Here is a 24,735-nt window from a genome sequence, read left to right on the forward strand (position 1 = left end):
TACAAACTAGGTAACCAGATGCAAAAGCTGTCAATCTCTCAGCTCTTTAGAAAATTAAACTATTTCTTTACATCAGTGAAGTTGGACACCCAACTGTCCTATGTATGGGTAAAATCTGACTTTTAACTTACCTGGTAATTCAAGCTACCACCTCTTTAGTTCACTGGTGGTATGGAAGAGGGAACTGATGTGGATAATGTGCAAGTGAAATAACTAAAGAAATTTAAAAGGCCACTGGAAAATCTCACGGTCTAATATCTATGGTTTTTTCTTGAACTTAGAGCCCTGTTAGGAGCATTTTGGTGTTTTCCTGTCTTTTCTGTTTATTTAGTGGAGGTCACTAGTAAAAAAGAATTTGGTCAGAGTGCAGAGTTTGTAATTATCTTTACAGTTAGAATTTCCTGAACTATTGTTGAACCAAAGTTCGGTAGGGGTTCCAAAAGATCACCTCGTCCAGTCTGTACTGCATCAAGACTAAACATATCAAGGCTAGTACCAGCATGCTTATCAAATTATGTTCTTATGAAAATCCAGTGGAAGAGATTCCCCAGTCCCCCTAGACAGTCTGCTCCATTATTGAAAAATCCTCAGCTGGAATGCTGATCAGAAAAATCTTTTAAGCATTTCTTGTTGCAAATGAAGTTGACTCTTTTATGTCTTTCTACTGGAGCCATAGAGGATGGCTGATCAACATCTCTGTAATTAGCTCTTATAAATATCAGAAAGCTGCATCTGGCTTGAAGCATTTATATCTTGACTAGGCATACCTAATTCTTTCAGCTTTTTCTCAAAGGGTTTGATTTATACATTTCTTGTTCATATTATTTTCTGGTTTCTCTTCAGTTGTTTTTATATTTCTATGGTGTTCAGGCGAGACCAGACACAGCATCCAACCGAGTCTTCTGTATTGCGTGAATTTAAGAAATCAAATTGTCTCCTATATGACACACCTGTTAAGGTGTTCCAGAATTCAACACATTCCTGGCAGTGCTGCTGCACTGTTGGTTTCTATTGTTTGTTATCCTAATACGCTGTATCCGTCTAGTCCAAAATTCTGTGCAGTTTATTCATTTTTCATTCTGTTTCCCAAGAATAATATGTTTCTAACTACTGTATTTTTCCTTGTTGTTTTTTGGACAATCTGACCAATTTGTCAATAGGATTTGGGGTGTCTGATCTCATCCTTCCTAGTGTTTCCAGCCCTTTGCCTTTGTTTTGAGGTTATCAGTTGTTGTAGCACAGATTTTACAAGCATATCATTTAAGTTGTCAGTGAACATAGCAGACAAAACAGAACTCAAGACACATCTTGAAACAGATCTGACGTGCCTTTGCCTTTTGATGAATAATGACTAATGACCACTGTGGTTTCCTTCTATTGGATGCTTGCACATCTTCCCATATCTGTATTTAAAATGTTGTTCCATGAACGTGTCTTGTGAGATGGTGCCAAAAGCCATACAAGGTGTATCATATCTGTTGCCTTCTGTTCACACAGCGAGCTTTACATTACTTGAAAAAGGGAACTTGGTTTAGCATAAATGCATTTTGCCCATTTTTCATGTGTTTTTCATTTTAGGAAATTAATTCACTTTATCTCAAGTATTTAAAACATGATTGCTCCAAACCTTTCTGAACACAACAATTAAGCTACCCAATGTGTCATTCTCTTCTATGAAACTTGGGGTGGGGAAAATCATCTTCACAAGGAAAAGCTCATTTGAATCCTTTAAAAATACTTTGATTGGTAAGACTTAGACTTTTTTTTCTTTCTTTCCCCCTTTCTTTCTTTAAACCTATTATTAAGATCTTTGCAGTTTCAAAATAGATAAAGTGTCTTTTCCCTAATAATCTTACCTTGTTCTGGTCCCTTTCTTCTTTTTCCAATGACACCATGTTCTTGGTTTTCTTTTTCCTGACACAGGTTTGTTATTTAAAATCACCCTGAAAATGATGCAAACTATTAGTGTTATTTCGTAGCACTTATTTTCTGTCATCGGATTGGTTTATTTCTCAAATGTTTCTTTTGGAGGGGATGTATCTGAATTATGTCCCAAAATGGTTAATAGGATAATAATCTTCTTCCTGTTCCATTTATAATGACTGGTTGAGTTTTTTTGCTTGGGCATGTTGTCACATAAATTAATTGTTAATTATATTTTAAGTACTTCTTTCTCATCTGTCTCACAACACTTGTGTTATATATCACTTATCAGTGGTCTATAAAGTATTGCAGGTTACTTCATGATGCTCCTCCCTCATAGGTGTGGGTAGAGGCAAGTACCTATGTTGTGCATGGGTTGAAGTGTATTCTGATATTTCCATAATCTTAAAGTTATTTGCTCTGAAAGAGGCAAGACCAAAGCCATATGGTTTAATTCTACCAGCATTATTTAGCAACTAGTCTGCTTTTACCATAAATGTCCATTTTCACTGCATAAATCTACTTTACAATTATTCCTCAAAGATCCCACATGTAATCAGGGCTATATTCAATCAAAGTATCTATCAACAGGTAGGTAATTGAGACGTTTACAATATACATTTTCATCTGTTCAACTGCAACCTTTTTAGGAGATTTTTGGGAAAGATAATACTATGTGCTCCTCTAACATTTCACCAGGGGATTTCAAAATTACTAATAAGACAGAGATATAGCTTAAGGAAGAGAGGAAAGTGATTTACCAGAATACAGTGCAAGATCTAGAGGACTGGTAAACACACTTTAACAGAGTAGGTAAAAACATTTGTTCTCTGGGGAGAGAAGAACTGAAGAGCTAACAAGTGAATTTATTTGTATGTAGAGCAAGAGGCTTTTGTTTCAAACACAGGGAAACACTCATCTTAACAGCTGACTGTTCCATGACCTAAGTATATAATCATCAAGAAGCTCTGGGCCCTGTATCTGTGCTTTATCCTGCTCAGTACTTCAGCACCTAAACTTCTAAAAGCTTCTGTGAGCCTGAAGTCAGAAGGACTCCTCTGAGTTATACTACCTGATGATCTAGCCTAAGTAGAGAATATAAACTTAAATGAATTTTGGTTATGTTGCTCTGTATTTTAGGGAGATACAGCGAGGGTTTTGCATTCTAGTCAATCAGCCAGTCAGTGTGAGGTAACTGTTTTCTCTCTCTAAACTTTAACCCACTATTCAGAATTCTTCCCCTTCAGCCATCTTAAACTATGGTATCTTTAAGTTTATTACTTTACAATAATTGTGTATACTTTCTGTTTCTCAGTCTGTCACTGACTCCAACTCAATATTAGAATAGAGAAGGTTTTTAATCTCTTAACCTCAACCAGTCCCTCTTGACTACCTGTATTTGTTGTTACTCTTCTGCAACTTTGCACACTTTGCCCATCTTGCACTAATGTGGATCTATTCCTATCTTGAGGCAGTGGTTCTGCATATAAAGAAAAAGTCTGCTTTTTAAAAATTTTGGTAGCCATGTACAGAAGAATTTAAACATGGTTTGCTGCTTACTGTTTCTTGTGGTGTTACTGCTCTTGGGAGTTCTCCTCAGTGAAGCTGTGTTGGATTATTTTCTCTTTTCACTGAGCACAATTTGTCAAGACTCAGTCCCTGTTTTAATTTTACGTTGACATTTTTAATAATACCCCTTGTCTTCACCATTTTACACTTAATTAGTAGGAGTGGCATAATTCAATCACATGCTGTGCCATTTTCTTACTCTTGTGATTGTTTAATGGATGGGATCAATTGCAGCTTCCTCTGGATTCATCTGTGGGAAGGCTTTAAATAAGACCATTTCTATTACTGTCCCTTTGGTGTCAATTTGACAAAATTCTCATCTTCCCCTGTGGTCCAGGGTTTGGACCATCTGAGTCAGCCTTCTGTTCAAGTCAATACTTTGAAATCAACTGAGATTAATTATTTAACAACAGTTCCTTGCATTGTCAACCGTATGCATTAAAATGTCAAATCATGCCAAAAGGACCATAAAACTGGCTCTAAGGGTGATCTCCAGAGAAAGCCTGTCTGCTTTTTAGTGCAGCACAGAATATAAGCCAGTTGTCCAAGAGTTAATTTCTACTCCTGCAGGAAACGACCCTACGTCTTTTTTTAGGGTACCTGAGATTCATAGGTAGTCAGCTGTCTTCAGACACCGCGGCATTAAGGAAAACACCAAATAGAATATTGTCACGAACGGAGGGGAAAATCAGACGTTTCTCATAGGTAGCAACATGCATGCTGGGCAAAGGGCTCGTGAAAGTTTTCCTTTCGAAGGGAGTTTGGCAAACGGGGACAGGACGGGGAGAAGGGCTCTGCGATTTGTCTTGGGTACAGCAAGCTCGCACAAGTCGGGAAGCGGTGGCAGCGCGCTGGGACCGGAGGACACCGGGCAGCCCTGCTGCGGGCAGCCAAGACCCTGGAGCAATGTTCCTTGGCGATGCTGCGGGAGTTGGGACAGGGAGAGCCGACACCGACGGCCCCGAGCACCGGAGCCGCTTTAGGAAGGGCTTCCCCGCCCGCGGCGAGGGAGCTGTACCAGGAGCAAGAGCTGAGGGGGTCTGGGGTGCTCTGGGCGAGCCCGAGGGTCTCGTCGAGGTGACGGGCGACGGGCCCTCGGGGTGGGAAAGGGAGGTGCGTGTCTCGCCGCGGAGCCTCCGCCACGGGACCGCCTCTACCTCGCCGAAAGTTTGCGAAGTGCCTCGGCGCTGGGGGGAGCGGGGCGGGGGCTGCCCCGGTGGAGCTCCTCCTTCGGGGCCGGGCCTGGGCGGGCGGAGCGGGGAGGGAGCCCCCGGCCCCGGAGTGCCGCGGCTGCGGACGGAACGAGCGCCGGTCGTGTCGGGGTGCTCCGCGCAGGAGGAGCCCGCGACGTCGCTGCGGGCGGCCCGGGCACGGGGCCGGGGCGCTGCCACCATGAGGCGGCGCGGCGGGGGTTGTCTCCTGCCCGCGCCCCCGCAGCTCCTGCTGGTGCTGCTGGGAGCGCTGCTCCGCTCCAGAGGTAAGCGGCTGCCGCGGCACGCTCTGCCCCGGGGCAGCGCGGGGGGCCCGGCTGCCGTCCCGGGCTCGGCGGCGGCGATCCGTGCCCGGGCGGAGAGCCCTGCCCGGCCGCGCCGCTCACCTGCCCGCGCCCGCCGGGCGGGGAGCCCTGCCCTGCGCCGCGCCGCCCCGCCGCGCTTTGTCCGCGCCCCGTCCCGCGCCCCGACGCGGGGCTCTCGCCTTCGCCGTGTCGCGGCGGGCTGGAGCCGGCGGAGTGCCCCGGCAGGCCGGAGCGCGGGGCGCGGAGAGGCGCTGCCCCGGGAGCCCACGCGGCCGCTGCCCCCCGCGGAAGTTTGGCGGCGGCGGGCGCGGGCTTTGTTCCCGCGGTGCGAGCGGCGGGCCGGGCCGGGGCGGGCGCGCAGGTTGCCTCGCAGGCTGCCGTGCCCGGCGTGTCGGGACAGCCGCCGCTCCGGAGCAGGAATGCAGCCGCGCACCCGCCGCGACGGGCCCCTTAAAGGTACAGCCCGGCTCCGCGGCGGCGCCCCGGGCTACCTGCCTCGCCGGGGAGTGGGAGTCCTCCCGCAGCGCCCTGGCACAGCGGGGCCAGAGCAGGAGTACCAAAAATAGTGATGAGGGGAGGCTTTCGCTGCGCTCCTAGCGAGCCAGGAGGTAGTCTCATCAAGTCTCGCCATAAAAACTTTAGCTTTGTGGTTGCTCTATCAACTGACATCTGCTGTTTCTTCGTCTTGTGCTGTGGTTCTTGATTTTACAAATGCGCCCGGTGGAGAAGAAAACATCTAAACGGTTCGCAAAATTGTTTATAAAGAGTTAGAAGGCTTTTGGGGGAGGGGTGTGGAGAGGAGATACGTACCTCATTTCTTTCCCTTCACTGCTTTGGCAGCTGCTGTATAATTTCACCCATCCGTTTTCTCCTGTGCTACTCTGAAATTACAGGAAGCATTTGCAGTAGTGCTGCTGACCTCTATCATTCTACAAGTATTGCCCCTGGGGCACAATCATAGGAAGTTTGGGTTTCAAGTAATATTATTTCTCTTCTAACAAAAAAACTAATTGCAGGCAGCTTTGAAGAATGTGCTAAGCGAGCTTGGATAGACTGACTAGAGAGGGCTGTAGTTCTGTGTATCAGAAAGCCTGCTTTTTAGGAGCCACAAGGCCTCTTGAGTTCCCCAATGCCACACAGATACTTAGCTGTCCTCTAGTAGTGAGAAGGATCTAAAAGATAGATCTTAGTGTAGGTACAGATCTGGATGTGTTTTATTTTGGCTGTTACCCAGGTGCTCCTAGTTAATGTGTCTGGGCTGTTAACAGCCATGTGGGGGATGTCTGATTGTAAAATGCAAGTTTGCTAGTAGGTGGTTGTTCCTTGATGTCTCTAGGATGTTTTTTTATGGCAGTTTGTTTCTCTTTCAAGTAGTTTTCCCATCAGTGCACTTTTGTGCACTTTTGTATCCTCTTGTCAGGTGACTGTAAGTTTATGTTTGGATGTGCCAGCTGCTTCCAGAAGTGAATATCCTCTTTCCTTCATCAAAATATGAGGAAATAAGGACACAATTTTGCAATAAGGACACAATTCCTCAACAATCTTTTTCCTATTTGAAGTAGGGAAAAACATGAGGAGATACCAGGATTGAGGTGGCAGAGAAAATGCCAAAATTTGTGATGAGTCAGTGTTCTTTGACTTAGCTAGAAAATTTTCCAAGTTGTCCCTTAGAAGTAGCTGCAGGGGTGGCGTGCAGCTTAACTGTCACAAAGCATTCACGGAAGTTGTGATGCTGAACAGGTAAGCTGTTAGAAACACTTGGTCATTTACTGCTCTGCCTCAGTACAGGAGAGCGTAGAGCAAACAAGTCTGCAAGACTGACCTTTGACTCTTTTGTAGTGGATAGCGGCAGATCAAACTGGGTAAGTCTGTGCCAAAGAATCCCCAAACCAACAAAAGAGGTCTGCAAGTGTCTTGAGCTCTTGGAAAAGTGCACTGCAGGTAAAAACAGGTATAGAGAGGGAATTTAATGCTCATGTCATGCACTGCTGGTGGCTGGAGCAAAGAAGGACCTGGTGTTAAGATGATCTGTGTTAGTATAAATACAGAATGTCACAGAACCCGTCTGGCTGATGTGTTTGCTGTTTCGGCTCCTGGAGCTCTGCCAGAACAATACATAGCTAATATCAGAGCTTCACTTCTGAAGCATGTTGACTATGTTTTATAGTTGGAAACCTAAACATATTGCTTCTGTGGAAGTATAATTTGCAGTGGGAATCAGAGTTTCAACTGCCTGTGCTTGGCATTGCTGTTGGTTCTGCAGCTATTAGCCAAGTGTAAAGCACCCATTTTCTTATTGTCAACTTGGAGCTGATAATGTCCTTCCTGGGTGTGCTGAGAGTGCCAGGGTTTGCTGAATCATCAATTTGGATGATATTCAGAGATCTCTTGATCACCCTGAATTATCTTGACTTTTTTTTTTCCAGAGTGGTGATGGCACTGAGTAGCATTCCCTATATTTCTAAAATGAGGAGCAACGTGCTGCAGGCAGTGACAAGTGATGGTTTTTTGTTTTGCTTTTGACAATTCCATCTACTAAAACATAATGGAAAAGCATATGGCATAAATCTTCCAGTGTGAAGTTAGCATAACTGTTTTATTTAGTATATATAACCAATTTTCTTTTATATTCTCTTTCTAGAAGCTTTCAGTTGTGTGCCATAGCACTGTTTTCTGCAATAGAGAAACTCTTCTTGTGTCTTGGGAGTGTGGGTGTATGCAGCAAGAAAATTAATAGGTGCATAGTTGCATAAAGTGTTTGCATTTCCAGAATGTCTTGTGAACCTTGAAAAGGGATATTCTCTTCATGTGGGCCACAAAATGTGATTGCAGAAAACTGATAGTTATTTTTCTAAATTGTATTCCTTGAAATTACAGAAGGAAAAAGTGGTTAGATACAAACATTATCCAGTTGTTTGTAGTTCAAACGAGAAAACAGTACGTGCTATATCTTAACTAGAAAAGAAATCAAAGTGATTTGTATTTTGTTTTTACTTGTAAATGCTCTCCAGACTAGTGAAATTAACATTAAAAATAGTTAAAACATTAATTCTGTGAGAATGATCTGTAGTCTGATAGTGCTCTTGAATCTTCGTGCACTCTTGTGAAATAGGCAAATATTATCCTTGTTTTGTAAATGTGGGAAGTGAAGTAGAAATTGTCTTGCCCAAGGCCAACTCCATTTGCCCTAGAATGCAACTTACAGTCGAACACAATAGGATGTATGCTTCATAACACTTCTAAAAGCTGATAAAGAGATATTATCTTAAATACCAGTCAAGGTTTTAAAAATAGGTTTATGTAGTAAGTGCATGTTCTGCAGCTTCATTGAATTCCTTTGCTGCTTGTGACTATTTCTCTTTTTAATAATACTTACATTTCTCTCGATGATGGTCAAAAATCTTAAAACCACAGAAATTTTACTGACTCTGTTGAAAAGGGTGAATTGGTAAATAAAGTGTTATTAAAAGAAATGTAAAAGAAAGGTGGATACTCAATTTCTCTAGTCCTCCATTATTTGTGGCTTAACTATTTGTGATGTTTTGTTCTATGGGTTTACATAATCAGATGGTATATATTAGACTTAAACTGACCATCTTTTAAGGTGCCTGGCTTTACCTGATAAAACATCCAGAGCTGGAGCTCTGGCAAGCAACAAACCCACTCCTTTAAATGGCATACTGTCTTTAGTGACTGTCTGTGTTTCACACAAAGCAGGGCAGAAAACACTAAATGTAATTGTCATCCACGAATCTCATGTCCTTGGTGGTTAGGCTCTTACTTTTGTGTCTGTGGTGTCAATGGTTCTTTGCCATTGCTGTTAGGTTAGGTATTACTCTTTTATGGGATTTTGTTGTCTCTGCTGGGTGAAAACTGGGCACTGTAATGCTCCTTGAATCTCTTCTTTCTTCTGTCTGTAGATTTCCATTTCCTTGTACTAAAGATAGTAAGCATATGGATGCAGGAGCTTGTTATTCTGTAGACTTGTGGTTTATTCATACTTTATATCTGGTTGCTCTGGGACTGTTACCTGGGAGTATTTGACTGCTCTCCTGTTGTGAGTGAATTCATGTTCAGGTTTTTTAGCTTTCCAGGCATGTTTTTTTGCCTTTTTTGTGCAGAGCTGTCTGTTAGATGCTGAAGTGTTCCAGCCTTTGCATCTAGTCTGGGGGACTCTTGAGCTGCAATCAGTCTTTTGTGAGCAGCAGATATCCTTGGCTGTTGTTGTGACCCTAGATGAAAGGAGACTCACTGTGTAAGGGCAGGAAAAGAAGTTTTCATAAAGACTTTATTAACATCAAATGGAGCTGATGTTTGTTGAATTTTATTGTGCTGAATTGTGAATGACTGAAATTCCTCATGTCAGGGAATTAGGTAATTTAAGATAGAAGACAAAGAAAAAAAGGGAATTGAAGTATCATGAGCCCGATTCTGATGGTATGAGATACATTAAGCATTCTGGTGTAAGCGTGTTAGCACACCTGTGGGTTGAAAAGTTAGTAACAGAAGCTTTGTCTGTCATGAGGTTCTTAGGTGATTAGGTTCTTCTGGTATTAGCCACCAGTCAGCAAGTCACAAATCATTAAGATTAACGAACAGCAATGTAGGTGCATATTCAGTGTTTGCACTGCTAGCTGGAGTTTTGTCAAAAAGTGTATGACCAAAGACAGCGCAGATCTTGTTTCTCAAGCTGTTGTATGTTGATAGCAACTTTCTATTGTTGCAATACTCAGAAGTAAAAAGCACCAGGTTTTTTCCCTGAATGGGTTAGAGTTAGAATAGAATTCACCTTCCTGTACTGTAATGATGAGGTTGTATAAAGAACTGTTGTCCAGCAAAGCTTCCAGTAGATAAAATATTTGCCTGAAAACAGCCCCCATGTTCTGTAGTGTCAAGGTGGAATTTCACTCTTGAAGTTAAATCTACCAGCAGTGAGACGTTATCATGACTCCAGGCAGGGGAGACCCCTCTCCTGGCTACCAGCATGGTGACTTCCTCAGTATGCCCTAGCAGGGCATAGTCTTCTGTGTCTCTTTGTTACTGCCTGACAGCCCCTCCCAGCTGCTGGAGCTTTCTGTTTCTATTGCATAGCAGCAGTTCTTTAATCAGAAATCTTGTTAGTATTCAAGGATAATTGATCCGACTCTCTGGTAGGGGGTGGGGACCCAGCCTTGCATCCTTCTCCTACTTGCCACCCCTAGTTTGACCCCTGTTGTCTCTTTGTTTCCTCCTGTTAAGTTTGTGCCAGTGATATGTGTGTGTGCTGTTTTTCCAAGCAGCCTGAAGTTGGCTGTAACCAAGAGCAGCAGTTAAATAGAGCCCGATTTCCCCGCTTCCTGGCGTTCAGTTGTTCGGCTCCATTTTCTGGTCTTCTGTGTTTTTGATTTGCAGAGAAGGAACTTACTTGGTGCCCCCGGGCATCTCTTAAACCCATTAGAACAAGCTCCATTATTTCACTGTACTTAGAAATCCTCCTCCTTTAGCCCCAGCATCCATCAAAATAATGTATCCTCTGTAAGGCCCTCTGGAAAATGTTTAATAGGATCTTTTCAAACTCAAGGAGAGTTCCAGTTGGAAAGGGGGAGGGGAGAAGGCTAATGGAAGATCTGACTGTGACTTGCAGTAAGCCTGAACTTGGCCTGTGTCAGCTCTCCCTTCACCTCCATGCTGAACAGAGCGGATCCAACACTGGGATCAAAGCTGGAAACAAAAGGCTTTGGGAGAAAAATTTCCCGTCTGGCCAAGAGGCAGCCACACAAAAGTGGTGCATAATTTATCACTCGAGGTTTATTTCTGCTGTGCTCCTTCTGGAGAGAACAGGAAAAAAGAAGTGACTCTCCTGCTGTTTCGAAGTGGATAAGTGATGGCTTTGGAGATTTGAGGCAGGAAGGAGCTAGAGATACCATGGAAAAACCTTTTCAGTGCATTCTGTACCCCGCTCCTCTCTTCTCAGACATGGTCCGACATTATTTCTCTTGAGGGGAACCCTATTCTTGCATTTTGAAGTTTCAGAGAGTGAGGACTTTTAACTTCTCTGGTAATTTCCAAATCACAGTGGAGTGGTGTTGCCCTTGGCAAAATCAAGTTCTTTGACTTTCCAAGGTGTTTTTCTTAACTTAAGGATTGGTCTAGGTGCTGTGGCTCTGTGTAACATGGAGGAAGGGCTACGTTTGCCCCAAAGGCTTTATAGTCTTAATTGGACATCTGACATCTGATAAGGATCAGGGGGTATGATAATTCTACTGGGATAGATAAGGTCAATATTAAAATTGTATTGCTTTCTAATTAAATTTCCTTTAGCTTTGATTTAATGGGAAAAGCTTCCAAAGTTTTTCATTCCAATCACTTCTTAGAATGAGGATAGAGAGAGGTTTTGGGTAGGAGTTGGCATCAAAGACTACTGAAAGCTGGTAACTGTGTAAATAAGGATGAGGAAGCAAATGCAAGAGTAGTGTAAACCATGAGAAGAAGGTAAAGGGATATAGAAGTATAGATATTAACAGAAGCAAAGATAGGCATTTTGGAAATGAGAGCCAAGGACTTGAGCTGGCAAAGGAACAGAAAAGTCGTGTAAGGAAATCCAAGTGGAGTAATTATGTGGGATCTGATGGCAGAAAGCGTTGTTAATTAGGTAGGATAAAAGATGGAAATTTTGAAAGGGAAGATGAGCATTGAGCATAATTTAACTGCTGAGACAGGGAAAGACTTATTTTACTAATGCTTTAAAGGAGGATGTGACAAATTGCTAGGAATCCGTGACAGTAGAGTCCCTGACCTAATGGAGTGATTTTATGAAATATTAGGAGCCTAGCAATGGAGTCAGAGGTGGAAAGGGAGACTGTGAGCAGAACGCTGTGATGGTGAGCCCATGAGATAGATTCCACATTCCACCACTGCAGACAAAGGTGGTGATGGAGCTGTTGGCCTTGGGAGCACGTAAGCTAGAAGGATTTTTGAGTGGGATGTCCCAGAAGGTATTTTGGCAGACGGTATTGTCTGGAAAAGTGTATGAAATTGGGAGGGCAGAACTGAAGTGAGAAGGTAGAACTTTGGAGATAATTGTTTGGACAAAAGCATCAAGTGAGAATAGGAGATTACTATGGGTTTGGTAAGAAGTCTGGATATAGAAACAAGTGTAAGTCTGGTGGCAGAAAATTGCTCCTTTCCTGGAAAAGCAGCCTACTTCTCTTCCCCTTCCCCGTTAAGAATTGCTGTGTGAAAGAGTGAGTCACTATAGTGAACAGTTAAAACACAGACACCTGATGTCCTCAGCCTTTTCTCTGAAAGGCTTGTAAGGAGCATCCTGGGACTGTGCAAAGTTAGAAGGAAATACACACTCTGCTCCTTTAGCCTGAATCTCCAGCTCTGTCAGTTCATTTGACTTGGTGACAGCTGGTAGTGCTGGGAGAGGTTCTTGCTTAAGGTGCAGCCATTCAGTATATCAGAACTGTCTCATGGGATCTAGGATTAGAATAAAATAAAGACACACCTTCTTTCTTTTTTTTTTTCCTTTGTGCTCCCACCCAATTTTAGTTCTGAATTTCCATAACTGCTGAATAGTCAAATCCTTTCTTTGCGACTCTGAGGGCAGGGGAAAAAAAAAAGGAGAGAAGTCTTGGGGTTGTAATTTCCTGCTTCTGTTCCAGGCTTCTGAGGATGAACCGGGAGGTGGGATAATTCTCTGAATTAAAACTGCATTTGTTAGGAGGAAGCCAGCTTTACTGCTGTCCTTTCTTTGTTATTCAGACTTTGCCACTTCTTCAAGCTTGACAAATTTAAGAAATTAGGTTTTTGAGGCCTCAAAGACTGTATTCTCTTCACTGTGATTTTTGAAGCCTGCTACTCTTGAAAAGCCTGAGTTGAGCTTCTTGTGGCTGAAGGACATGCCGCTAATTTGTGCTGCCTTTATAAAAAGGGCCTTAATCAGCATAGTACCTATTAGCATGAGGAAAAACATAACAAGTCTGTCTGTGAGAGAAATCTAGAGAGTTCGTAGTACGGGAAAGGGGAGGCTGCCATTCTGGAGGCTTTAATAGCCAAGAAACAGGAGAGAGTAGTCATTGGTAAATAGGAATGCTAGAGAACTACCTGCATTTTAGTCATGGATCTCAAATAGAAGTATTCAGTGTTTAAATCTTAGAAAGCATGATGCAGGAATAAGTGAGAGACTGGGTCAGGAGTTCTTTAAGAGCAATAGTCATTAGCCTGCACACAGACCTAAGTTAAATACAAGGAAAGACCAGGCTGAGCTCAGAGCTGTATTCATGCAGAGATGAAGTGATGAAGGGAATTTTCTTGGGCATTGTCTTGGAAACTGGGAAGGACAGATTTGTCCAGTTGATGTGGTTATGGCCCTTTGCTATCTTAGGGAAGGCTGCCTCTGCATCTGACTTCTTCCCTGATCCAGTGAACAGCAGCTACAGGAGGGTGTTGACTCATGAAGAGCTGATTGCTGAGCAGTTGTCTCCACCACAAGGGTGGTAACCTCGTGTGTTCCAGTTTGAAATGTCACAACTCAGGAATGGAATTATTCAGACCTGCAGTCAGCATTACCTTAAACAACAGAAGACCTTTAGGCCTTTTGGGTGATAGTTGTTGGTTTTAGGGGTTTGTTTTTGTTGTTTGTTTGTGTTGTTGATTTTTTTTTCCAGGCACTAGGTTCTTTTAGCTGGGAAGCAGGTGGATCCCCTGCCTGTGCCTCAACTCCTCCAGAAGGGCAGATTTGTCATTTTGCATCTTTACAGTTACGCTGAATAATTTCTATGCTACCAGAATTCAAGCAAGAACAACCCTGGTGTTCCTGGACTTCTGCAACCTTTGACTACAACCTTTGGCTTGAAGCAGCTTGCTCACTAACAGGAGAAGCCTGTTATTTCTCTGAGGTTTCTCTTGTTTGTGACCTGCCTTCTGTGAACTGGAAGAGGAGGAGCTGTAATCTTCTGTTGCTCTTAGTGCAAATTCCAGACTAGAACAAAATAAGTAAATTGCTTAGGTTTAAGTTTTCCAGTCAATTGTCCCTAGAAAATGTTGGGTGTTGTTTTGGTGCTTCTTTTCTTGCCTTGTTATGGTTAGTTCTTTACCTGTAAGTCTTTAAAAGTTTGGGAGCAAACTTTAAAGCTTTAAAGGAATGTCTTAAAAAAAAAGGGGACAATTCCTGTGATACACTGTAGTAACCTTTTCTTGGTTGGTTGTGCTGAAGAAGCAAACTTGGTGATGATAATATGGAAGAATAAGAGAAACTCAGATGATTATTTTTTGAGAAAGGACCCGTGAGCAGTTTTTGTGATGAGATGCTTTAGAGCAGACTGGCAAGAAAGAGGGGGTGGCAGACACTTGCCTCCTTTAAATGCTTGGCAATCCCCTACTTAGCTTAATTGGGTACACAAGGTGAAGCCTTAACAGTTACAATATAGAAATACTGGGAGATACAGGGCAAATTAGACCTATGTACAGTTCATCAATTGTAGGATAAAAATAAACAGTACTCACACAGTAGCCTTCGAGCAAGGAAGGGAGTGAGGCAGAGATGACATCTTTGGTCTGTACATCTTGATTTACGCGCTCAGGCGAAGCAGCCTGTGAGCTCAGGCTTCGATTAAGTGACTGGGACAGCTGCCAAAACACCTACGTTAGCTGGCTAAGGTATTGCAGTGCATTGGTCCTGCAGGTTCATCTGGGAAAGGCAATGGAGTGTTATCTGGGTTTGTCTTGGGTTTTTTCTTGAACAACATTGTAACAATATGCTTTGCATCCTATGTCAAGATCTTAAACTAAATGTGATGGCAATGCTAAAACTGCTTCTTGAAGTGTAGTGAGGACAGAGGGCCATTGGAGTTACACCCTAGAAGACTGGGTAGCCTAAGGAGCCAGCTTCTGACTGTGCAGGCTGCATACCAAAGTCTCTGACGTATGTGCTTTATGGCCCCATGCCCTTTAGAGACAAGAGTGGCTCACAGGAGCAGAATGACAGTAACTCCATAAGGAGAATATTACCTGTTATGGGATGGGACTGAGCTAAGGTGGGTAGACAGCACAGACCCTCTACAGCCCCACTGTAATGAGCTTCAGGAACCTTTGCATGCTTAGTGCTTAAGGCTTTGTGTGACTGTGCTGGCTGCATTAGCAGCCCTAGCAAGTAGGGCATGTTTGAACTGTTCAAACCATTAGAACTGAATACACTGCTGAGATTTTCCTCCTATACTAATCAAGAGTAAATTAAATATTTGACTCCCACAAGAACGAGCTCCAGAGCTCTGAATGTTCTTCCTTTGTAACCAAAGGGAAGTCAACTTTTTTATTTTCAGATGTGCAAAGACATGAAGTTACTAGATCTAGAGGTCTGTGTAATGATTGCTACAGAGTAGGACTGGGAGGATTTCCATTGCTGATCCTAGCAGCAGCAAAACCAATTCTTTTTATGCAATCTTATCCAAAACAGCAAAAATTGTCTCCACCTAATAGCACAGGAGAACCATAGGCTGAAACCAAATGAAAATGTTATCCATGCCTATGAAAACGTTGTTTCTGGGGTTTGACACTCCTTTTGAGGCTTGGGAAGCAACTAATTTCATCCAAAATTCACATGAGAAACTAGTCAGAATCTAAGCCAGAACACAAGTTTCTATAGCAGAAAAAAAAGTCCGAACCTGTTAGCCAACTAAACTGCCACAAGTTATTGTACAAAGTTATTCTGCTGGCACTTAGTGCCAAGTCAAATGTGGAAAATGAAGTCAGATTCTACCAAATACTGAGCTGGCATGTGCAATTTGGGTTGCACTTTGGATACAGGGGAATACCATAAACAATAAATGTTGCAATGAGAAGTAAAAGGAAAGGCTGAGAAGAAAATTTTATAATCTTATGAGTAAAAGACAAAATATATTCAAGCAAAGAACATTTATCTTATTAGAAATAAAATGTTCTTCTTTGACACTTGGACTCCATGCCATGTATCCGTTTCTCTTAAAACCTCTGTGGAGATGGGCCCTTAATATGTTGAATCCACTTCTGGAAGAAACTCAAGCGTGCTGCTTTTTACATGTGGGTAACACTTGCAGAGCTTGTTTTGCCAATAAAAGTGTCTCTGAATTGATTGTGGTGGGATGTGGTGCAAGTTCTGATGTAACATGAGGCTCTTTGCAAGTGCAGATTTTGATGAGAACTCATCTTTAAAATCTCTAGTAGTTTTGTTTTCTTGTTGCCGTTGTGAATTGGCTCCTTTCTTTCTGTGGTCCATTGTTGTATGGATGATGTTTGGAAATGAAATGTCTTCCATCTGGCTAAGAAATTTGATTTATCCTTGGAGGCCTGAACTGCTGTCTTTGCTAACAGGAAATAAACAATGTTCCAACTGCCCCAGTTATCACCCACTTGCCTTTCTCCAGATCCACGTCTTTTGCAAGGATCCTAGAAGAGAAGACTAATGGATCATGAATTGCATTTTGGGCAATCCTCTGTTCCTTCATATCTATCAATTCAGTCCTCTCCTCCTGTTTAAACTTGGTAAATTAAACACACGGCTTAAAACAATCAAACAGTGGGCTGGACCGTGGAGGTCTGGTTTGCCTGGACACAGTTCATAGCTTGTTTCAGGTGGCACTAAGAATGCAGCTCCAAATGACTTACAAGGGCATGTTACTGATTCAGAGTAGGGTTTAGTATAACCTTGCTTTATGGGAAATACTGTCATCAAAATACAGTTTTATGGTAATATATAGCCCATGTTTTGGAATAGCAGAATTAGAGGAGTTTTTGCTCCTGCTCCCTTTTCTTTTACTAAAACTTGATTTCTCTGAGAGAAATTTTTTTGGCAGGGCTACTAGGACGTTGTCACTGCTGAGGGTTGTTCTTCTCTGCCTACAGTGTGTGTGGCTTGGCCTCCAGCTGCTGGGCTTCCTTGGCCCAGGGGTGTGGTTTCTTGTTGCGCCTAGTCTGGTGTAACTGTGGGTTGTCCCAGAGAGCAGTCTCGCTCCCTTGTCCCTTTGATAGGTCTGTGTAGATATCTGCTGGGTGAATCAGTCCAGCTTGTCGGTTTGTCACAGAACTGGCCTGCAGAATGGTGAAACCACAGGTTGTGTGGTATTGGCAAACTGAAGTGAATTGCTCTTCAGTGAGCTCATCAGTATAGACCTGATGGAAGGACAGAGGGAGGCAAGACCAACTGTTTTTTTGGCACTGACTTGCTGCTTCTTTGCTTTGCCTTGATAGTAATTTGGAAAAGCTTCCCTAGAAACAAGGAGAGGTGAGAATTCAAGACCAGGATTTAATTTCTGTGGCTCACATAAGCATAGCCTCTTCATTGTATCGTTACTTGTATGACAGTGCTGTATTAGCGTCCAAGTGTGGTGAAAGATCAACCTATAGATGTTGCAATACATTAATACATATAGATGGTGCAGTACATTAATTGTTGATGCCCTTTGTGGTGGAAACTTCTATTCATTAGGGTTGCAAGAAAAGACCTAGTATCTTATTTTAGTTGGGCTACCACAAACTAAAGTTGTAAGTTGTTGCCAGAGAAATTGTCAATCTCAATATGAAAAGCTTTATCGCCTTGCTAGTGCCTTGATTATTCTTTCTTAATCTTGCCTTTTAAATAGGCAGACTGCTGATGTCTGGCAGAGAGTTGGTTTTTGACACTTATTTGCAGACTCTGGATTAGAGTTTTGCTTGCTGTCCCCACCACTCTCCACTGATGCAGTGTGATGATGAGGTTTCACAAGCCCAGCCTGGGCATGCACACAAAAGAAGGCACAAGCCACTCTCCTCCCAAGCCAAGACGTGGAAGTGGCAGTGGTGATGCAAAGTGTCTGTTTAGTCACAGGAAGACAGAGCTAGCTGTGGGAAAGCATAAGCTGTCTAAATGGCCATTCCTGTTCTCCCTGAATGAATATGTGGCAGGCTGAAGGGGAAGATGTACATAGGATGAATCTTACACATGAATTGTCAATTGGATCACGTAAAGATTCACTCTAATGGAAATCAGAACTTCACAGTGTTACATGCAGCATGCGCATACAATAAGAACAATCCCTTCTCTGAAGAATTAATAATTTCTGCATGTAGTAAATTGACAGATGTATGAAATAATAAAAAAATACCCACAATGAAATTAACATAGTAAATAGAGGCTTCACTTAGGCTTTGCCTTTTAGTCTGTATGGTGATGCTTCTTCCTGCCTTTCTGTTGAAGCTGCCTTTCTCTAATTGTTCTTTTTCCCCTTCTGATATAATGCACGCAAGATTATCACAATTAGACACGTTTGTTGTGTCTGAGGTCTGATAATGGGAGAGTGAAAATTATTCTCAGATGTAATGTCCTTCTTAGAGGATTTAGTTGCTCTTTTTGCCCTCGATATAGTGCATGTTCCTGTCATCTGCCAGCATATTCAATAAACAGTTGGCACTAGTCTAATGAGCATCATATCTAAACCCAGCTCTCAAAGATCTGTTCTGTGTCTGTGACTCTTCCACTCTTTCCCGTATCCTGACTGTAGTATCTCTTAGAATGGATCACAAAATGATATTTAACCATGTAATCACAAAGGTCAAGAACCAGAAGCTTAACTTGGGCTGGGTTAGAAATCCAAGTTTTAACCCTAGATTCCTGGCTTGGGATAGTGTAGCTGTTGACAACTTCACCTAAAAATTAAGTGTTCCTTTTTGCTGCTTTGTAGCAGCAAGCTAGATTGCTGGGTAGAATTCTATAAATGTGTAATTTGCTCCAGTGGCTGCATTTACCCAATAGCTCAAGAGCTCAAGTGTTTTTCCCTGCACCCCCTGGAGATCAGCTGTACAGAACTTGGATTGGGAGTGCCATCCTTTCAAGCTGTTACATAAAGATTCCCTATGGTTGTTGGGTCAGGTGTGCTCATGGCTAGGTCTGGGATTTTTTACTTTTCTCGCAGGATAGTTCACAATTTTATTTTGGAGTCTACAGACTTTTTTCTTTTGAGGGTAAATAAGTTAACCACAGTGACTGGTTGCTTAATAGCTGGTTTTTTTCTGCACACTGAAGTCAGTGTTTTTTTCCCAGATTAGAATGTTACATTTTTAAACATTTACTTACTCAAGTGTAGAATGATCTAATTCCCTGTGTTTATTCCTTTTCATAAGAATTTTCAGCACAGTAGCATGTCTATCCTACTTCCAAATGTACAAACACTTGGTAAGCAAACTGTAAGAAGAAAGTCACGCATGACCCACTGTAGTAAATACATTTTAAAGCCTTAAACAGGAAATGACCCCAACTACTTCTGTCAGTTTGCCTCTGAGGCCATGGTTCTGCAAGCAGCGAAGCAACAGAAGGAATCAAACTGGGCTGGGTGAGGAGGAGTTGGGAGATCCTTCAAGTTTGCATCTTTTTGAAGCTCATTGCCCACTGCATAGCTTTTACTCATCTGTTTTTTTATCAGACTGCACAAAACTAAGCCAGTTTATGGGGTTGTAGGACTGGCAGTTAGAGAAGGAGGACTAAGAGCTCTTTAGGGTTGGACAACTGATGGATGTAAAATCACCATCCTGAGTCTTCTTTCTCATTTTGAGCAAACATCTTTGTGTTTCTGGAGAGCCTGAGACTTGTGTTAACACTTAAATATAGTTAAATCAAGACTGCTTTCTGTCCTTTGCTTATTGTGCACAGAAGGTTTGTTTCAGAGGGATACCTGGAAAGAAATTAAGAAACTAGATTACAGCATGAAGGGCAGAAAATTTTATCTTCCCCATGGAAAGCAGATATCTTCCTCTGAGGACTTGATACCTAAATCATCATGTGTGTATTCAGTTTGCAAAGTGTTTGTGCAGTTTTAAGGAGGGGTATGGGAATGATTTCCCAAAGGCTGTTGCTATTTGTAATTCCACATTATCAAACTGTATGTTTGATAACGAACAGTGAAAAAATGAAGGGAGAGTAATGAAACTCTAAGCAAGCTTCTCAGAATCTGGACTTAGTGGACCACATTCAGTCTCAGAATAAAGGGCCAGGAAATGGGAAAGCTAACTGAGCTCTGCCTCTGAAGCTGAGATGGATGCTGTCATGATGGTAATGCTCTATAGCTTAATTGGGTACCGTGACTTAAGGTGACCTGATCTTGACTCATCAAGGTTTGTTGGCTGGAGGTCCAAGTGTACCAGATGTTCTTACTTAGAGAATGATCCATTGGAATAAATGTTATGTTCTTACTGTGTCTGAGAATGGTAGCATAAGGTACCAGAAAAATTCAGCAAATTTAGTCAAGAAACAAACTGCACATTAGGGCCTTCCCCCCCCCCCCCGAAATACTTCTTTTTTTTTCTTTTTTCTTCCTGACTGAAAAAAAGGTAATTTTACTTCACAACTGTTGAAAAGAATAACTCCTCCACTTAGGAGTGGAAAGAGAGGGGGGAAAAGTCTGTATTCAACAGAAAAAACTCCCAAGAACTTCTCAAGGTAGACTGTAATTACTGGAGGTAAAATTCTGCTACAAGTAGACACATAGCCCTGTGTTCTGTCACTTCTCTACTGTTATCCTCACTTCTCTACTGTTATCCAGTCATTTTAGGTAGCATTTTTAGCACTGATGGGCTTGGGTTGCTCTTTGATCAGAGGAAGTACTCTATATTTGGCTGAATAGTATTGTATTGCAATGCCCACAAATTGGCTCAAAAGCCTGATTCAACTTAATTTGTCTCTTGTACCCTACTCCCCAAAGTATGCTGGAATAACAGAAGGAAAATTGCTCTTGAGTCATTGTGGTAAGTGCATCTGTAAGACAGGAGACATCACACTGTCTATTCATGGGTTTTGGCCCTGAGATCATTCTAGCAAAAGGAAGTATGCATGGGGGACACAGAAGAGTTTAAAAACTTTTCAAGTAGGAAAAAATTCTTCTTCCAGGGCTGAATGATGTTTCTGCTTAAATGGTTTCTGAGCTTTATGAGGAATCTTTTATTTGGATAGGCACTTCAAACCCTGGAACTTGGTCCAGGAAGTAGTATCAGAAGCACTTTTTAATAATATTGTTAATATAGACTATTCTCATGAGAAAAATCCACAGGCGCCTTTAGCCTGCTTTTGTATGGAAGCAGTGGTTATTCAATATGTGTGCATATCTTCTCACCCAAAAAAACTGGTCCCAGAGAATAGAAGTTCCGTGAAAACAGGCAGCACAATAAAGGGAGGGGACCACAGGAGCAACCTGGCTGTGGGTGAAGATTCCTCATGAGTTTGCATTTTGTTAGACATGAAAGAATCCCCTCCATCCATCTGGCAACAGATGCATCAAAATTGTCTGTTAAGAGATGAATCCATCTGAAACTGGCTTTGTGAATCCTGTTTCTCATGTAGCTATTGAGATTATTCAGGTGTGCAAGTTGAGGTCTTACTGGACATAAGCCTATTTCCAGGTCCCCAAGCAGTGGCAATGGTCTGAGTGATTAGTTCATCAAGCCAGGAGATGTTTAGTCCTCTCTCATTGGGAGGCCGAGGTCTTTAATGGGCTTTAATTGGGTGGCACTTCAGGACTCAAAAGCTTTGTTTGGTTTAGGATGTGGCTGCTTGGTTAGAGTGTAATATTTCTGGAAAGAAGCATGTTAAACCTGTGTTTTGAGCTAACTGGTTGCTGGCTATTTCCCAAATATGAATGAGGTTTTGGATGGGGTTTTTTGTGGTTTTTTTGGGGTTTTTTTTTAAATGTTTAAACTCATGAAGTTTTTGGACTGGATGTTATCAGTTAAGATTCTGATATTGTGCTTATCCCCAGCTTAAGGGTCCATGGAGGCTGTGCTGTCTTGTATACCAAGAAATTCTAAGTAGAATATCTGAAATAATTTCTACTCCCAGTGATCTGCCCTGTGCCTCTGAGTGGCTGAATATGAGGTAAAATATTGCTGAATGTCACAGTTTACAGCCTGGCAACTTTCATTTATTTTAGTGTGCTGGGTTATAAACTGGAGCTTTAGGAGCTGTGCACAAGTGTCCTGAGGTGATGTATTGCCAGATAAGATCCTCTGGATTGCTGGGTCTAGTCTGATTGAACTGGAAGGAAGCTGCAGGCGTGCCTCTCTTTTCCCTCTGGAGATGTGCCTCTTGCTCTTCAGGCCGTGTTACGAGGCCTGCGTGCCTCAGCCTGGCCAGGGCAGAAAGTAGCTGAGGGCTTTTGCTGAGGGCAGGGGAAGGAAGGAAAGGTGTCCTATTTACTCCTAAACATCCTCTGTGTCTTGAAGCACAAGAGAGACATTTTGTAATGCAAGTTGAACCAGTTCTGATGGTTTTTCCTAACTAGTTACATCAGAAAGGCCAAGGATCATTATTTCTTTTGCTGATTTTTTTTTTTCTTTCAGCCTTCCTCCCCCTCCACCTTTTGTCTTGCTTTCAGTTCACCCATCTGCATCTGGTCTTGCCCAGGCAGCTGCTGCTCTATTTGTATGTTCCCTGGGGGAGCTCTGGTGCTCCTTTAAGATCTCCTGTTGCTTTGGGAATTCACCTTTTAGACATGGTGCTTCATTAGCCTCTCTCATTTATTTAGTACTGTGAGAAAAGATTTCCCCTCCCAAAAAGCAGAAGAACGAGTTTCCAGCAGCATGTGCTTGAGAGAAGAGTGTCTCTATGTAAATAGAACAGGTTTAAAAGCAATTGGCAAGGGAGCAGCTGGGGAGGTTTTGAAGGAATATTGTTTGACCGAGTTGGCACTGTGAGACCCTTAGGAGGCTGAGGCTGAAGAAATCCCCCCTGCTCCTTCTCCATGGGGAAGGTTTGTCCACTGAAGAGTGACTGCACTGCCCCTGTGCACTGTTGTCTCTTGTCCCCTGCCTCGGTCTCAGCACGGTTGCTCCTTTTTGTTGCAGCTCGTTAGAGGAAAAATAGCCATTTGGGATTTTTTCAACCATTGGGTTCTGCATTTCCTCATTTGCTGCCCCTCTCCCCTGCCGGGCCTTGTGGGAGTCGTCCCCTCTGCAGGCAATGGTGGGAACGACTCCGGCCTCACTTATCATCAGTGACAAATCAATGGCAGCCTTCAGAAAGCTGGCCCCCAGGATCCCCGCTCGGCCCAGCTCTGGAGCAGTGGGAGGCTTCCCTGGTGGATAAAGGCCTCCTTGCAGCCCTGACTTGTTGCCTTAAATCTAACTGAGGAAACCTTTTCAGTCTCTTCATCAGTGGCCCCCTCCCCTCTCGATTTGTCTTGGGGAAGGTGGCGGCTGATGGAAGGGGGGCACATGGGGAGGTGGGGGGAGACGAGAGTGGGAGAGCATTGGGGTTTGTAACACTTTTTTCTGTTTCCCTTTCACAATAGCCTGGCTAGTGCATGCAGAGCTGGGCTCACAAAGCCTCCCCGAAGTGCCTGGAGTCCCGCAGGGCTCCTCACAGTGAAAGTTTGCTGTGTGTATTCCTACCAACAATACAGCTGAGCCCAGCAACCGGCTCCAGCTTTGGGCAAATATTTCTGCAGCTTTTCCTTAATCGCTTTTGAGGGAAGGAGGGTGAGATGGGTTTGAGAGGTAGGAGGGTGAATGAAATTTTGTATATGCAAAGGAGACAAAAATATATATGGGTGGATGGATTTATCTCTGGCTTCTGTGGTCCAGGCTTCTAAAAGGAACCTTTGTCAGCATCTGTGCTAAAACTAGAGAGGGTTTGGGGGACATCACTGTTGGATCTGAAGGAGAAAGGAGATTAGGGCAGACAGTGCGTAGTGGTTTCAGCTCTGCCAGTCTAGTTTTTTTGTTTTCCTTTAAGAAGGAAGCATAGCTGACAAGCCCTTTCTGTGTAGTTTAATCCAAAGTGTTGGTGTAGACTGAAAGTACAGCCTTTTTTTGTGTTATGTCTAGCTTATTTCTGCTCAGCTGTTCTGTAGGGTTTATGCTTGATTTCCTATTCTCTCTTTACCTATGAATTACCTCTCAGTTTCTAGTTTATTTGATCTGGGTCACAGCTCAAGACTGGAAGAAATCAGAGAAGTGATGTCCCTTTAAAGCAACTTATTTCACCTTCACTGTCTGATAGGTTTTGGCCTTGGATGTTGCTTGAACCCACCCCTGTAGCCCTGGGATCGACATGTAGGCTCATATTGATGTGCTAGTTTTGTCTCTTGTTTCTAAAGCTGCAGTGGAGATACCTAAGCAACATGAAACTGCTTGATTGGGCCAAGAAGAAATCATGTGAGCCCACTTCTCTGTTGCATTATGAGGAAAAATTAGCCAGGACACCTCCTTTAAACATTGCTTTCCACCTCTGCAGGGATGGCAGCAAGCTTGGTGTTCCTGCCGTTTGGAGTTAAATTCTTACATTAGTTAAGCTGTGTCGCATGTGTACTAAAAGTTCAAATGTCATCTTAGACCTGATGTTTCTGTTACAGTAGGAATGATACAAGAAGCATAATCCTTGTTCCAGATGTATTATGTCAGAAATTGAATTTGGGCAGGAGGTGCTTACCTGTGTCAGTATTCTCCTAGAACACAGAATACTTTTGCTCTAAGGTCATGGTTCCACAGATGCTTCACAATGAGCATAACAAGGGGCTGCACGTATGGAGACTGAGCTTCCTGGACTCTCTGTCCAAGGCCATGTGCAGGATGAGCAAGACTACTGTGCAATGGTAAAGCTGAGAGCAAAGTTCTTAGCATAGATATAACCAGTGCTTTTAAATAAGTGATATCCTTGCCTTTCATTTGAAGATGAGCACAGAATATGAATCCTTATTTGTAGGAGGAAATTCCTAGTAGGCCAAATACAGAGCTGAGTAAAAAGAACA

The 24,735-nt window shown here is 42.9% G+C and overlaps 1 protein-coding gene across 1 annotated transcript in view; it reads left to right on the top strand.

Moving 5' to 3' along the window:
• The first annotated feature begins 4,825 nt into the window (after window positions 1-4,825).
• LRP4 (LDL receptor related protein 4) overlaps window positions 4,826-24,735 on the top strand; it is an 83,398-nt gene continuing 63,488 nt past the window's right edge. Inside the window, exon 1 of the mRNA XM_066551530.1 lies at window positions 4,826-4,969. Coding sequence (XP_066407627.1) covers window positions 4,885-4,969 — 85 coding nt within the window. The 5' untranslated portion in view covers window positions 4,826-4,884. The remainder of the gene's footprint in view (window positions 4,970-24,735) is intronic.

Source organism: Molothrus aeneus, chromosome 6, assembly GCF_037042795.1.
Source record: "Molothrus aeneus isolate 106 chromosome 6, BPBGC_Maene_1.0, whole genome shotgun sequence".
Classification (NCBI taxonomy): Eukaryota; Metazoa; Chordata; class Aves; order Passeriformes; family Icteridae; genus Molothrus; species Molothrus aeneus.